At 40.8% G+C, this 14,518-nt stretch overlaps 1 protein-coding gene across 1 annotated transcript; it reads left to right on the top strand.

The window, feature by feature from the left end:
• Positions 1-10,866: 10,866 nt before the first annotated feature.
• Positions 10,867-12,255, top strand: LOC145445364 (adipocyte plasma membrane-associated protein-like). Its single transcript, XM_080323558.1, has one exon. The coding sequence runs from the start codon at positions 10,930-10,932 to the stop codon at positions 12,157-12,159; it is 1,230 nt and encodes a 409-aa protein (XP_080179684.1). The 5' UTR covers positions 10,867-10,929; the 3' UTR covers positions 12,160-12,255.
• Positions 12,256-14,518: the final 2,263 nt, after the last annotated feature.

Here is a 14,518-nt window from a genome sequence, read left to right as displayed (position 1 = left end):
ATTTTCCGATTGTTGAGTGAAGCTATTGCCCTGGAGTGCTGGAGACGCTTGTCACGGTCATTATCGGAAATATTTCTGCGTAGGAATCTTACGCAGTGTACAGGTAGTACAGGTTTACTAAATTATGAGCATAAAAATGTGACTCATTGATCAGCTTTATGTAGGCTTACCATACGTCCTCTTTTAAGAGGATTTGTCCTCTTTTTTGACTTTTTTGGAAGTGTCCTCGGAAGACGCCCTTTTGTCCTATTTTTTGAGATTTTGTCCTCTTTTTTGAAAATTTAGGTCAGATTTAGAGCAAATTGCGAGTGATATACCGCAAATTATCACAGAAGTGAAGCTCCTGCGGGTACTTCGGATTGAAAAACGGTGATTTTAGCTCTGAGCGAAAAGATGACCTTTTTTTATATAGTCAACCGATCACAAAGTGGGAAAAATTCACCGGTTTTTGAGAATTCTTCTCCGGTTTTGCGAGTCTGAAATTTCTGAAAAAGTGTCCTCTTTTTAGATTTCCAAAATATGGTAAGCCTAGCTTTATGCACAGCGATCAACCTTAATTCTGGGTTGTGAAATCCTGATGAACGCGATAATTGACTTTTGATTCAATCCAACTTTATGATCTCCGCTCTAAGGGAGTTTAAGAGAGATTAAGGCAGAACTACACCCTGCTAATTAATGCTCAGTTAATGCATTGGTCAATTCGTTATTGTTATACCAGTGTCCTACAGTGGTCTGGAGTGGACGCAACCAAAGCGCACGACTCGCTGCCCTTCGGTTACGTCATTCTGTTCATTTGATCAAGACAATTTATCGCACAATTAGACTGGCTTGGCTAGCGCGTCATTTGATAAATTTGTGATCAATCGAATGCTACCGCGATACTGATTACGAAAATACGTTCACACGAACCTGAACATTTCAGAGGATCACACCATCCCTAATAGTGTTCATGTTGAAAACCGAACGCATTGCGATAAAATAAAAATTAACTAGTTGTTTCGGAATTGAATCTAATTAGTCGTGATTTAGTTTGTTAGTTGCGGATTGTTAGTTGTAGTTGTTGTTGTAGTTGTAGTTCTATTTGCGCGTTTTGGAAACCCAGCAGTTTGCACAAGTGAGCGTACACTGTACAGCCCTTCTGACGGGATGGTATAGATCCTGCTGTGCAAAATTGAGTACCTGAGTGATTCGATTCTTAATCACGTATTGCGCTTCGAGTCGAGCCGAGCCTAATTATATTTAGTTCCAACAGGGACACTTAGAGGAAGAGAGAGAAAGACTAAACATATGGATCTATGTCAGTGGTTCCAAAACTTTTTTGGCCTGTTTCACACTAGAATGATTAATTATACAGCGGTCCCGACACACTTTAAAAAACATGTGCATTTTGAGAAAGAAATTAACATAGTAATACGATGGCTATGCTTATTTATACGAACATATAAACGACTGAAACGAAGGTACCCTGCATTGTTGACGACTAACGCGTATTTCGTGGTCAATTTCAAGCAGTGTCTTTGGAGTACAGCTTTTACTGTCAGTCAAAACAAAAACGGTATGTTCACATAGTCATGGAGACACAAATGGCAATAGAACTCGGATCGATTTTGTATCTATCAGGATATAGGTCAGGATTTATCATGAGACAGCCATACCTCAACCATATTTCTGGATGCTGCCTTTTAAAGACGAGATGTTTCGTAGGATCAATGAGCTGTACTTCTGCAAAAATACTGCTTGTTTCATTGTTTCTAAATGGACTTACTACCAATCTGAATTTGTAGACAACAAATCCTAAGAAATATTGCAATGCCAGTTGAAGTCCGGGAAATGTGGTCCTCAGGGTTTGCGGAGTGATTTTTGTTAAAGAGCTACTTCACAAGGAGCATAAAACGAATATTCAACACGTCATTATTGGTTCCATTGTAATGTTCACATGTGCTTATTGACCAGCATGCAGATATGAAGCAGTTAGAGTGCCTTTAAGTTTATCTAGGCTACTCCTCGCCATCTCAACCGTGTATGCTGTGTCTCATAAAAACCTAGAAGGGGGTCGTGCTATACAATGTCGGCAGCTACGAAATAATAATGACGAATATCGGTCTGGTGTAAATGACCTAGTCCAGGGGTCACCAACGTGGTGCCCAGAGGTGGTCAAAGTAGTCACCGTCGCTACTCAAGTAGAAGTAGAAGTAGTGCCTGAATTTCTACTCAAGTAGAAGTAGGAGTGTTCGATCACAAGTAAGTAAGTAAGTAGGTATTCTACGCTTATTTTTGCCTACAAAACTGAAAACTGTCAAGTAGAAGTAGAAGTAGTCTAAAATCATAACTACTTAAAAAGTAGTGTGAGTCGGAAAAATCTACTTCAAGTACTTCAAAAAGTAGAAGTACTTCGTTACTGACCCACTCTGGTGGTGCCCGCGGGCAACAGGTAGCCAGCGAGGAACAGATGCGTAGCCCGCGAGACTGTTTTAAAAATAGATCGAATAGCAGCATTTACCAATATTCGTCAGATTAATACCAGCGAGCTTTTAAATATATAGATTGATTGATTTACCTATTCTTCTTTGCTTGAATCTCATTGACATGTAGCTACAAATGTCAATACATAATTAACACTTAAAATCATGATATCAAATTTCCCCAATTACAATTAGTAATATACCAACATGTAATAGAATCACAAGATATCGAAGACGTAGGATACGGCGCACTGCCCAGTGCCCATACATGCGACGTGCCGGAATGCCATCCAAGGTCTTCTTGAAATGGCGGGGGGGGGGTTCCATTATGGTAGCTCGACGTCCAGGACAATGCCAGCGGTGAAGTACTAGCAGACTTTCAATATGTGTATGTCCATTACGTATTGCATCTTTTGACACAGCTTATTTCTCTTACACTCTACGCATTCTAGTACCATATTTCTAACTTCCCGTAATCGATGCTGCTGTCACGTATATTGAAATCTGTTATGTCTGGATGCTGAAGGGCTGAACATTTTAAATTTAAAATGTAACACTGTAAAATGACCTCCACCTCAAAGCCCACAAGGCTGCAGCAAACTTTTGGTGCCTTGTTGACTTGGAAAAGTACGGTGGTGTATGCACAGCAGCTATGACGGTTGCAAGCGTGTTTGGTTCAACTTATCGTTGTGAATCAGCCTTTGCGGACATGAACTTAATCAAAAACAAATACAGAACAGAACTCACTTATGCACATCGGAAACACTCACTCAGAGTTGAAGTGTCAAGTTACATACCACAGTACAGCGCACTAGTTGATTGCATGCAATGTCAAGCCTGTCACTGACTGATATAGAAACAGATAACATGATGTCCAGTCTAAAGTGTGACATCCTTTATTTTAAAATTAGAGTTGACTGTTGCTGCATAATTTATATAAACATGGTGCGAAGTAATTCGTGATTTCTTAAAAGGTTAAAATGAGATGTTTTGATTTAGAAGACTCTCGTAGAAGTCTTACCGCAATGTGATTCCTGCCAAGTGTTATGAATATCAAAGCGGAAGTTCAATCTGGTACGGGTAAACGACGGGAGTAAATGGTAGCCCGTCACTGCAATCAGTACCCAAAAGTAGCCATTGGTTGCAAAAAGGTTGGTGACCCCTGACCTAGTCGATAAACACGATAAATAACACAAATAACCAAATCACATTTATTATGGTTGCCTGCGGTGCCTTTGATTAAATTAAAATATTTATGAAGTTCATTCCGATAAATTTCAAAAATATTCGCGGTACAGGTGAGAATCTGTGTCGGCACACAGTTTGAGAATCACTTGCCTGTGTCATTATCCCAGATAAAAGTGATTTTTCTCAGGATTATTCAATCGAAAGCTACTTTCAATCTGGTCAGGTCACTGACAATACACAAAAATCACCCTCAGAAATCGGGAATGGATGGCATTGTGACGAACATTCGCAGCGCGTTGATATAATACACTATTAAGTATTGACGCCGCGCACCAATTTTTCATAGCAATACGTCGCGGAAGACAACATATTTTTATGGGATATGCAATAAATTATAATTAGCCATTGAAGCTATAAAGAACAATCCATCATATTTATCTGCCTTACGAGTGTCACCAATCCTATCTCTCAGGTACTGGAAGCCCGTCGTCGTGAACTTCCAAGTTTCTCCATCTCCATCCAATTTACGGTGATTGATTTGATTGATCGATAGGTTGTGGGTTCGATCCCCGGCCGGGTCAGACAAAAGACCTGATTAGTGAGACTGCTATCCATGACTTCCCTGCCTGTCGCTCATGCATTACCGGGATAGCATGGAGAGGGGATGCAAGACTTAAAAGCCGTAAAAGGTTCTATCTGCACATTCCTTGTCCAGCGGCATATGCACAATTGCACATCATGCACTCATTGTATGCATATGTTCAGGTCATATGTATGTATTAGTGATCAGAGGTGGTCAAAGTAGTCACCGTTACTACTCAAGTAGAAGTAGAAGTAACGCGGGAATTTCTACTCAAGTAGAAGTAGAAGTGGTGGTTCACAAGTAAGTAAGTAAGTAGATATTCTGCGCTTATTTTTGCCTACAAAACTGAAAACTGTCAAGTAGAAGTAGAAGTAGTCAAAATCATAACTACTTAAAAAGTAGTTTGCGGAGGCAAAATCTACTTCAAGTACTTCAAAAAGTAGAAGTACTTCGTTACTGACCACCTCTGTTAGTGATGAGCATCGGACGGACTCGGATAGGGTTCGGATCGGACTTTGCACAATTCTGAGACATTCGGATCGAATTCGAATCCGGATATTGTCGAATAGTTGTAACTTTTGCTTCGGATATTTTTGGATAGTCTTGACCAGACGTGACTTTTGGTCAAAATCGTCCGCTTAACAACCAAACACGAACAGTAAACACGTTCTGATCGGACTGGTAGCACGCTACAGCTGCCCTGTCAAAAGTCCAAGGAAATATTAATCGGGTAACCCTATAACATTGGCCTTTGTGAACACTACTATATGCTCAGACGTACAATTAGAATTCTTCGGAAAAGTTAGTCGATTCGGATTTTCCGGATTCTGGACGGCATTATTCGGATTCGTGTGCATTTTTGGTTGGGATTTTTCGGATTCGGACGGAGACTATCGAGCTTTCAGACGGATTCGGATTCTCAGAAATCAATATCTGCTCATCACTGGTATCTATATATCATGAGTAGGTGTATAGGCCGCAAAAACATTAAGGACAAAATAAACTACGTCCTTTTCCATTTAACGCCTGTTTCCGGACGTGTGCTCAAAACTTTGCGTTCAGTTTTTTATTTAACTCATGGCAGTATACACTGGCGAATTTTTTGTGTGATCGATATTGGTACGTTTCTATTAGGCAGTTATATCTTGCAGTGTCATAGTATGGCCCCTTTCAGGAGTCTGCTGGTGCTTGGATGCTGCCTACTCTAATGACTGAAAACCTCCCGGGGCAAGCTGCCTAACTATATACATCGACGAAGAGAGTAGTTTTCATGGCTTTGTTTTCCACTTCTTTTGATGTAGTGCAGTGGTCGGGAACCTTTTTTGTCCGAAGAGCCATGTTGGCCCGATTTTATCCATCTCAACTCCCAAAGAGCCATACATGCCAATCAACTGTTACGTCACAAACTCACATGGGATTCCTCGTGTGCGCCATATTTTTTCTGTAAAATATGGTATTTATTGTTCGGAATTAACGGTCGAAACGAGAGGTATAGAACAGATGGGCCAAGCCTCACTCTTGATAACGCAATTCATAAGTAGCTTAGAATTTATTATAACTGATATTAATCGAATGTGACTGCCACACTGATTACGAAAATCTTATACTTATCGACTTCTCAAAGTATTCGGCGGTAACATAATCTTGCGCTACACGCCTACATTTTATTGTCGGTACTACACAGAGCTGTACTTACCGATCAAGAACGAGGATAGCTATGACGTTGTTTGTAATTCGAGTTTTAATTGTCACATTCACAACAGTTCATTTCGCGACGTAGATCAGGAAGACAATGCGTATTATGAAAACTGCGATTTGAAATGGGCGGCGCTGTGTCTGCTATGCTCTTTGATTAATCGACGTATCGCACAATTCAAGATTCCGAGACGGGTACATAAAATTCGCAAGTGATATTGGTCGCCGGCGTGACAGTAACTTAAATTTGATGATTTTGAAAAGAGAGATTCCGAGCCCCTAAACCTGAAGACGACATTGTCTTTACCTCTCAAAGACATGTTTATACTGCCACGAGAATAATTATTTCGGCCATGATGAAAATTTACCAACAAGTCGTTGCAATATTGATGAATTCCATACAAAAATAAATATTTGGCAAAAAGCCATCCATATCTTATACCCAAAAGAGCCATATAGGGCTCGCGAGCCATAGGTTCCCGACCACTGCTATACGTGATTCATCGTGTTGCGCCTCATTTCTCTGTAAAAACTCGTACTAATCATGCTGGTATAAACTTTAAGTGGAGCCAAACATGGTCACTACAGCAGTATATCCCTAATGTGATGGTGTGTTACATCAGTGACGTGGATCAGGGGAGGCAAGTGAGGCAGTTCGTCACTTGTCGCCACGAAAATTGGGAAACCTTCAATTACTATTGGTATTTTCTATCGATGTTAATGAATGACTGAATTTTGAACATTTTCCTCCCTAAATTAGGCGATATGCATATTTATCGTCTGAAAATAAAGCAAGAAACGAGAGGTTATGCACAGACGGGCCAAGATTCGCCATTGATACCGCAATTCATCCTAAATAGCTTAGAATTTATATTACCTGATATTCATTGAATGTATGATGTAACTGTCGCACTGATTCCGAAAATCGAAATACTGCCCGACTTCTCAATTCTCAAAGTAGTCGGCGGGAACATGTAACGTTACGCCACGCGCCTGCATTTTATCGTCGGTACTACAAAGTGACTGACCAGTGACCACTCAACGTGGATAGATATGGCGTAGTTTGTAATACGAGTTTGTAATTGTGAATGTCACTTATTTCACGGCAGTTCATTTCGCGCCGTAGATCAGGAAGACTGTGCGTATTTATTTGATAACTTCTTTGTCATATGGACGTCGGCAAGTCTGCTATTCTCTTTCATCAATCAACGTATCGTGCAATCCACGATTTCGAGTCGGGTACATCGAATTCGCGAGTGATATTAGTCGCCGGCGCGACAGTAACTTAAATTTGGGGATTTGGAAAAAGGGGGTCCGAGCCCCAAACCTAGAAGACGGCAATTGTCTTTACCTCTGAAAAGACATGTTTATACGGTCACGAGAATAATTATTCTGGTCGTGATGAAAAGTTACTAACAAGTTGTTGCAATATTGATCAATTCAGTTAAAAATTGAATATTTGGCAAAGAGCCATGTCTTATACCCAAAAGAGCCATATATGGCTCGCGAGCCATAGGTTCCCGACCGCTGCTGTAGTGTGTTGTGCAGAGCAGGGGTATCGTACATAAAGCCCGTGAATAGGATTCGGATCGAAAAAGGTACAAATGCACCAGCTAACGCCATACTAAATTATGCTACAGTAACGGAAAACATTCTAGTCAAACTCAGGGACATCTACAACTAGCAGTCCTTTTTGGTGTATGAGATTAGATATCACCATAAAAAACAGTATTACTATGAATGACGAAACGACCGAGTGCTGCGTCGCATCCGCCTGGAAAGAACTTTCAATGGTCGTATGTTCTTATGCAACATTCAGGTTTGTTGCTGATTCACAGATGCGCAGTTGTGCACGCATTACAAATCCGATGAAATATTCGATCTATAGCCCTAGACGGTGTTTCTGAATTCTGAATGGGGTATGATTTTGTGTACCATCTTTAGGGTGGGTATCGTTACTAACTTGCTAAGAGTGTACACTACATTGTCACACTGACATTTATATTCGTAAACGGCGTTGTTGTTGTTATTAGTTGTTATTAATTACTAGGGTGACTTTTTTACAAGTCAAAAAAAGTCAAAATTTTGTCAAAATTGTTGCGTCAGGTCAAAAAATTTCAAAATTGTTTACATTTTAGAAAATCAAAAAATTTTTGCAGCCTGCATTTCGTTTGTATCGTAGATTTTGCACTGCCGGTAAACTTAGACGGCCCATTGTCTGCTCATTGTCAATCATAAACATTCAAATGAAACAAATAGGTTGATATGGTGTTATGCTCAACGTACCGCAATATCCTAACTGAAGCAAGACTGCGTGGGCATTGCATGGCTCTTATATCAAGAAGCGCACGATGAAAAATTGTGATGTAGAAACCATTGTCAGAATGAAGCAACACGGTGTGTCACCAGTGTTTTCAGCCAACAACTGCTGCTGTTGAACGTTCTTTCTCCATTATTGGCAAGGTACTTAGTAAGGACATACACTTTCTATCCGAGCATGTAGGAAAGTATCTTTCGTTGTACTACAACAGATTTTGATTATATCTACCATAATACGTGTTGTAGCTATTGGAATTCTTCATAGGGCCAGATTTCGTTAAAATAAAGTTATTTTTCGCCCTACTATAATTACGTTGTTGAACATGTCGTATTTTGTGAATTCCGGCAACGATTGCCGTTAACGGGTATTCCAATAGCAGATTCTCCGATACAGCTCAAAGCGTGCAAAGTACTAAATTTGCTATCTATGTCGATATCTTAATGAAGTAGACTAGATTCCAGATTATTAGTGTGGATAATTTTCTGTCATTGATTAGCAATTTATCTATCTAAACGCCACCCCACCACATGTCCGATGGAAACTTGGGCAAAATCACCACTCTCTCTTCAGGAAATCCTGGAAAACGATGTTTGGTCATGCCGCAGAGATCAAATTTGCCACCTCAAAAACAATAATTTCAAAGAATGGTCAAGCTTTCAAAGTGTAATATCTTCGCTTCCACTGCTTGAAATTGAGCGAAATGTGGCGTGCAGCATTTTGGCAGGCTACCTAACAATATCCGGAGGTACCTAGTGACCTATGAAATAAACTTTTTTAACGCCCTCAGTCGCCACATGAAAGGTATTGAAATTGTTCACACGTACCAGACCAGACTAAAGGAAAGGCTCCTTTTGTAAGACGCACACGATTACCGCATTTTTCCACTGGGTGCATTTTCCTTCCCAGGTTGCTTTCGTATACCCCGGAAGTCTCTGAATGCAATGACTGAACTACTCGGTGCCAGCCAGTTCGGTAGCTAGACAATGCGGTGGATGTATCGATATCATTGTCGATGTCGCGGGTCGCATATGAACCGCCCGGAGCTTCGATCGCAATGACTAAACTATTCGGTACCAGCAATTTCCGTGCGTCCACAATCCATTGCACATATCAATATCAAAGGTTTCGACCAATATGTGGCGGTGGCGAGATAGCGCAGTGGGTCGCGGGTTCGAGTTCGACCGAGGTCGAATCCAGAATTCCTACTGTAAGAACGCCCTGCGCCCTCTTACGGTTCATACACTTTGTAAGATACAACATCATTCTGGTACATCGTCCATATCTGTAGGCTATATCACGTGACTTATATCTTTCTTCTCGTTACCACGTGACTTATCATTTATCAGCTCGTGCATTTGAATTATACGCTAGACTCATATGCGATATCCTACTGTATAATCAATGCATATTCGACCAATATACCTATCTGAGGCAATACTGTCATTGCGTTCACGTTGAAGTTGCCAAATCAAGGACCAACGTAGGAACGTGTGTCTACCGAGTTAAGTATTATCTACCCAGCAACACCTTACGTGGAACTCAGGTTACAACTCTAGCAGGTTATCAGACGACACACCTCCCATACTACCTAAGTGTTGGAGGTTTATCTAGGCTCCTCCTCGGCCTGTGATCCGCGCATGCGGTGTCTGAAAAAAGCCTAGACGTAGGCCGTGCTACAAGTCGGCAGATACGGAATCAACATAGAATAAAGGCTATAGGTCTGGTGTAAATGACCATTGTAGTCGACAAACGCCATGAATAACACAAACAAACAAACAAACCAATATGTGGAGGTCATTTTCGGCCGGCATGGTTTTATAGCCGCAGATCACTTCGCAGAATCGGATGTTGGCCAGATCTCCATATGTCTTGGGTCGATCTTTGACCATGACCCGCACCGATACAACATGATATCATACTCATCGGCAGGCCTCTGTTAGAATTGCTGAACCGACGACGATGTCGAGCGTTCCAATCATTCTGTATTGTATAATACGTGGACTATTTCTTGTGTAAGTCGTCTGAAGGTTCTAACTATATATTCTTATGAAGATATTTACAGAATTATGAGATATGATTATATAACTTTAAAAAAAAACTCTTACGAAATGGCATCTGTGTAAAACATGGGTTAAAACACCCTTTGTTTTAAATAAATTCCCAGCGATACGTAATAGGTCGATGGCGCGTTTGTACTGTATTTTACAACTTGGCATGTGTTGCTAACAGCAAAGGATTGTTCGAATGACGGATTGATATCACCATCATGCTATGAAACTATGAGAACCGCTGTTATCATAACAGTCGAATGCTATTGCCCGTGGCGTGTATTAGATATAGTAAACGAAGTTTCTACTCACTCGACCATGCAAGTCATTGCCGATGTATCTGGTAGCAGAAATATTCGATGTCTGAAGGCATGCAAATTTGTCAATCTGTCTCAATCACGTGAAAGCGACAGTGTTTGGCCAGACGATTATGGAAGCTCAAGTTATGATTCAGTCTGCGAGACAAGTTACTGTACGATGTGCCTTTGCCAAATGTAGCACAAGACTTGAAAATGATAGCCTACTTACAGGAGAAATAAAGTTTGAAAGATTGAGTTTACTCGTATATACCGTCGTGATAATCTGTTTTAATGGCTACAGATTTAGGCGTAATCTAATTAACGCTGAGCCAGGATGTCTGAAAAGGAAACACTGCGTAGACGTAATCAGCCAAGAAACGTTTCTGATAATAATACCAAACGAACTTCCGTCGATACGAGGAGAGGCAATACGAATCACATGCAACTATTTATCTGGTCAACAATTCTTGGTTTCGTACTTGCATTGACGTACGCGTATTGTACCTCGCCGATAACGTCTAAGATAATATTACCTGTCACGGATATAAAGGATCTTGAATGGGCAAATGTCGATAATGAGGATCTTCGAAATGGTGTTCGGATTTTGGAGGATCTTCATGGGCCAGAGTCGGTCGTTGTCGACAAGGAAAACGGTGATTGGTACACTGGAACACACGACGGAAAGCTTGTGAAGATAGAATATGCCAACAAATCCTCACCATTAATCACGGACATCACAGAAAATCTGATTAATGGCGCATACACGGCTGGCGGAAAGACAACCCTGAGGAGGCCTCTTGCCCTCCGTCTGAGTAATCGAAGAATATATCTGGCGGACGCATATAAGGGAATATTTGCTGTCGATATCGACTCACACAAATGGGAAAAAATTGTAGGTTATAATGATGTGGAGCCGGAACTGAAATTTGCCGATGATTTAACTGTAAATCAAGCCGGCACAAAGATTTACTTTACGGACATGAGTAACAAATGGAATTACCAACACCTGGCTTACATGACAATGGAAGGTGATTGCAGTGGTCGCGTTTTCGAAGTACATATTGCAACCAAAGTACTGAAGGTGATCAAAAGGGGGCTTTGTGTACCTAACGGGATAGAGCTCAATCTAGAAGAAACAACGTTGGCTGTGTCCGAAACATTAATAAATCGCATCGTGCTGCTTGATGTAGTAAAGGGAGATATAATCCGAACGATACCAATGCCAGGATGTGGTGATAACATACGCCGTTCCATTTCCGGCGGTTATTGGGTACCTTTTCCCGCTCCAACCATGGAATTCCTTCAGCTTACTCGAAATGTTCCGTTTGTTCGTGATATTGCAGCTAGAATTATGGGCCAGGAGGGTTTTTTCGCGTTGACTGACTTGAGTCAAGGTATGGTGGTGAAGTTTGATGAAAACTTCGAACCAGTTTCAGTACACAAGGACGCGAAAGGCGACGTATCTCGAGCAATCACCGAAGTAGTAGAAATAGATGGCGGTATACTTCTTTGTTCCTTTATAGCGCATGGTCTGGTCAAGATAGAGAATCTATTAGGTTCATAAACTTTCTTTCGGCTAAATTAGCTATCTTTGTTAACATCTTGGATATCGCAAAACGTAATATGGAATTAGAACTGCTAATAAAGAAATTGCATGACATTCGTTTGCATAATGCTTGTATCAACTCACACAAAGCTGCTTATCATTTTGGGAAGTACAGGGGTACAGAGCACTGATGATACCAAAAAATGAAACCGAAGAACTTAATAGCAATGGACATGCAGAGTGCAGGGTGGACTATGGGTCACCTTACATTGCAAGTACCTCCACACGCAAGCAAACAAATAATTTGAATCACATAATTGCAATTAACGTCGGAAAAGGAAATTCACAACCGCCCGACATACCTTGACGTTCTGGTGGACATATTGGACGGTAAATCCATGACATCTGATTATTAGAAGCCTACCTAAGTTCACAGGTCCACCTTCGATGGTCGTGAAATCAATTTGATGGGCACCTTCCACCTTGGTACACCGGGCGCTGATGAGTTGCTCTATTTTCATTGGCGACGGATACTCACAGTATGTCATCATGCGGGGAATAAATAATAAGTTACGTCATTGGAGTGATACAACCCCGCGATAAAATTTCGAAGAAGTTTCTCGGGAAGTAGGGATGTATACATTCATCTACCTTGGATGGGCCCGGTTTCTTATCAATTTGAGAAACAGCTACCTTTAGCCGTCTACCATTGTTATCCATATTCAACGTTGAAAACGAATGTTGTACTACGACAGCAATGCTGCCTTTATGACGATAGCAATGTTGCCTGCAACCCGAAAGGTCGTTCTTCCGGCTTCACAACAAAGTATATGAATTCAAGTGCAACTGCGATTTTCGGTACCATGGGAGAAATTCCGAACGGTTGCAGGACCGTATCAAAGAGCACACTTTACCGTCTATCAACTCGTATATCTCGAGGCCGGAGCAAAATATTCTGCTTTCAAATAAAACCAGGCCACAAGGGGTCAAAAAGACATTCGTTTTGGATGTTGGAGGTATCAATATTCGACAGAATAAGCATATGTTCGCATCATGGGATGCAAATGATAGTATTGGTATGGAAATGTGATAGGCCTATACTAATCTTTTGTTTACTCGAACATCTCATTTTAGAAAATATGATGTATGGTAGCCTACCCGCCCCCATATTATAAGGCCCTTAGTTTAGTCGAAGAGCAATACGAAGAAGTTGTATCGGATACAGTGTTAACACTTTGCGCGATTACGGTAGTAAAAAATATCGCGAATCGTAAAAATACCATATAGTCATAGTGTAGCTTTATTTTCGGAAAATAGAGACATCACTACACTTGCTTTTATACTTCAACATGTATATTCTCCAGACAAAAGAACTGAAACCAATTTGAACTCAAAGCATGGTACTGGGAACTGAAAGAGAAATACAAACACTACTTCTAGAAAGCGGAAAATATATTTCGTGTCTTTCGTTCGGAAAGTTTCAACGGTGGTCTGCTAAAACAGGTCAAACGGTAAATAAATCAGAGTCCACATTTTCAGATTAGGACACGCCATTATAGCTGCTAGATTACGGTATAGGTTATTGCTAGACTGCGAAACGGTAGTTTAAAACGTTATGATGGGCTACTGTCATGAAATATTTCATATGGGCGACATAACGCTGTGTGAACGGAGCCACGCAACTCGCTACCTAAACTGCATTCAGCGATACTTTCATATCACTCCATATCTAGGCCTACGGTGCACGCAGCGCGACGAAAATTCTGGGCTTTACTTTCATGAATCTTAAATGTTGGTACTTCGTGAAAACGGCCCCGAAATTCCTCATGCTATCTTTCTGATTGGAGTAGTAAACTATTTCACTTGACAAACCGAAAAGTATCATATCATATATATATCATCAAAGCAATGCTTGGTTTGTTTTAAATAAGCATCTGCATGTCCTCACTATATAATCAAATGGACAAATACCAATATTGCATTTTGGTTTATAATCCCAATTTTATATAGTGCGGCCCGCGAATGGATTCAGATGTTGAATGCGGCCCGCGAGCTCAAAAGTTTGCCCACCCCTGCCCTAAGATATATGAAATAATCGATTACGATTACTTCGGATTTTTTTCGAATTTTATCGATTGCGATTACCTGAAAACGCAGTAATCGTCGTAATCGATTACGATTACTAATCACGATTACCCCATGTCTGATGACCACTCAACCTGTATTTCAAACAGCTAGCAAAATGCAATGACGACGTAATCATTCCGGATACGTCAAAAAGGAAATCGGACTCGAAGGTAGTGGCTTGATCCCAACACTGAGTATTAGTACTAAGTTCCAATCATTATTTCCTCGTGCTCCCTGATTTCTATTAAAA

This window comes from Botryllus schlosseri, chromosome 8 (assembly GCF_051294905.1).
Source record: "Botryllus schlosseri isolate E-star chromosome 8, Bs_hap1, whole genome shotgun sequence".
NCBI lineage: Eukaryota > Metazoa > Chordata > Ascidiacea > Stolidobranchia > Styelidae > Botryllus > Botryllus schlosseri.
Note: the sequence above shows the minus strand (reverse complement) of the source record. Positions and strands in the feature narration are given on the sequence as shown.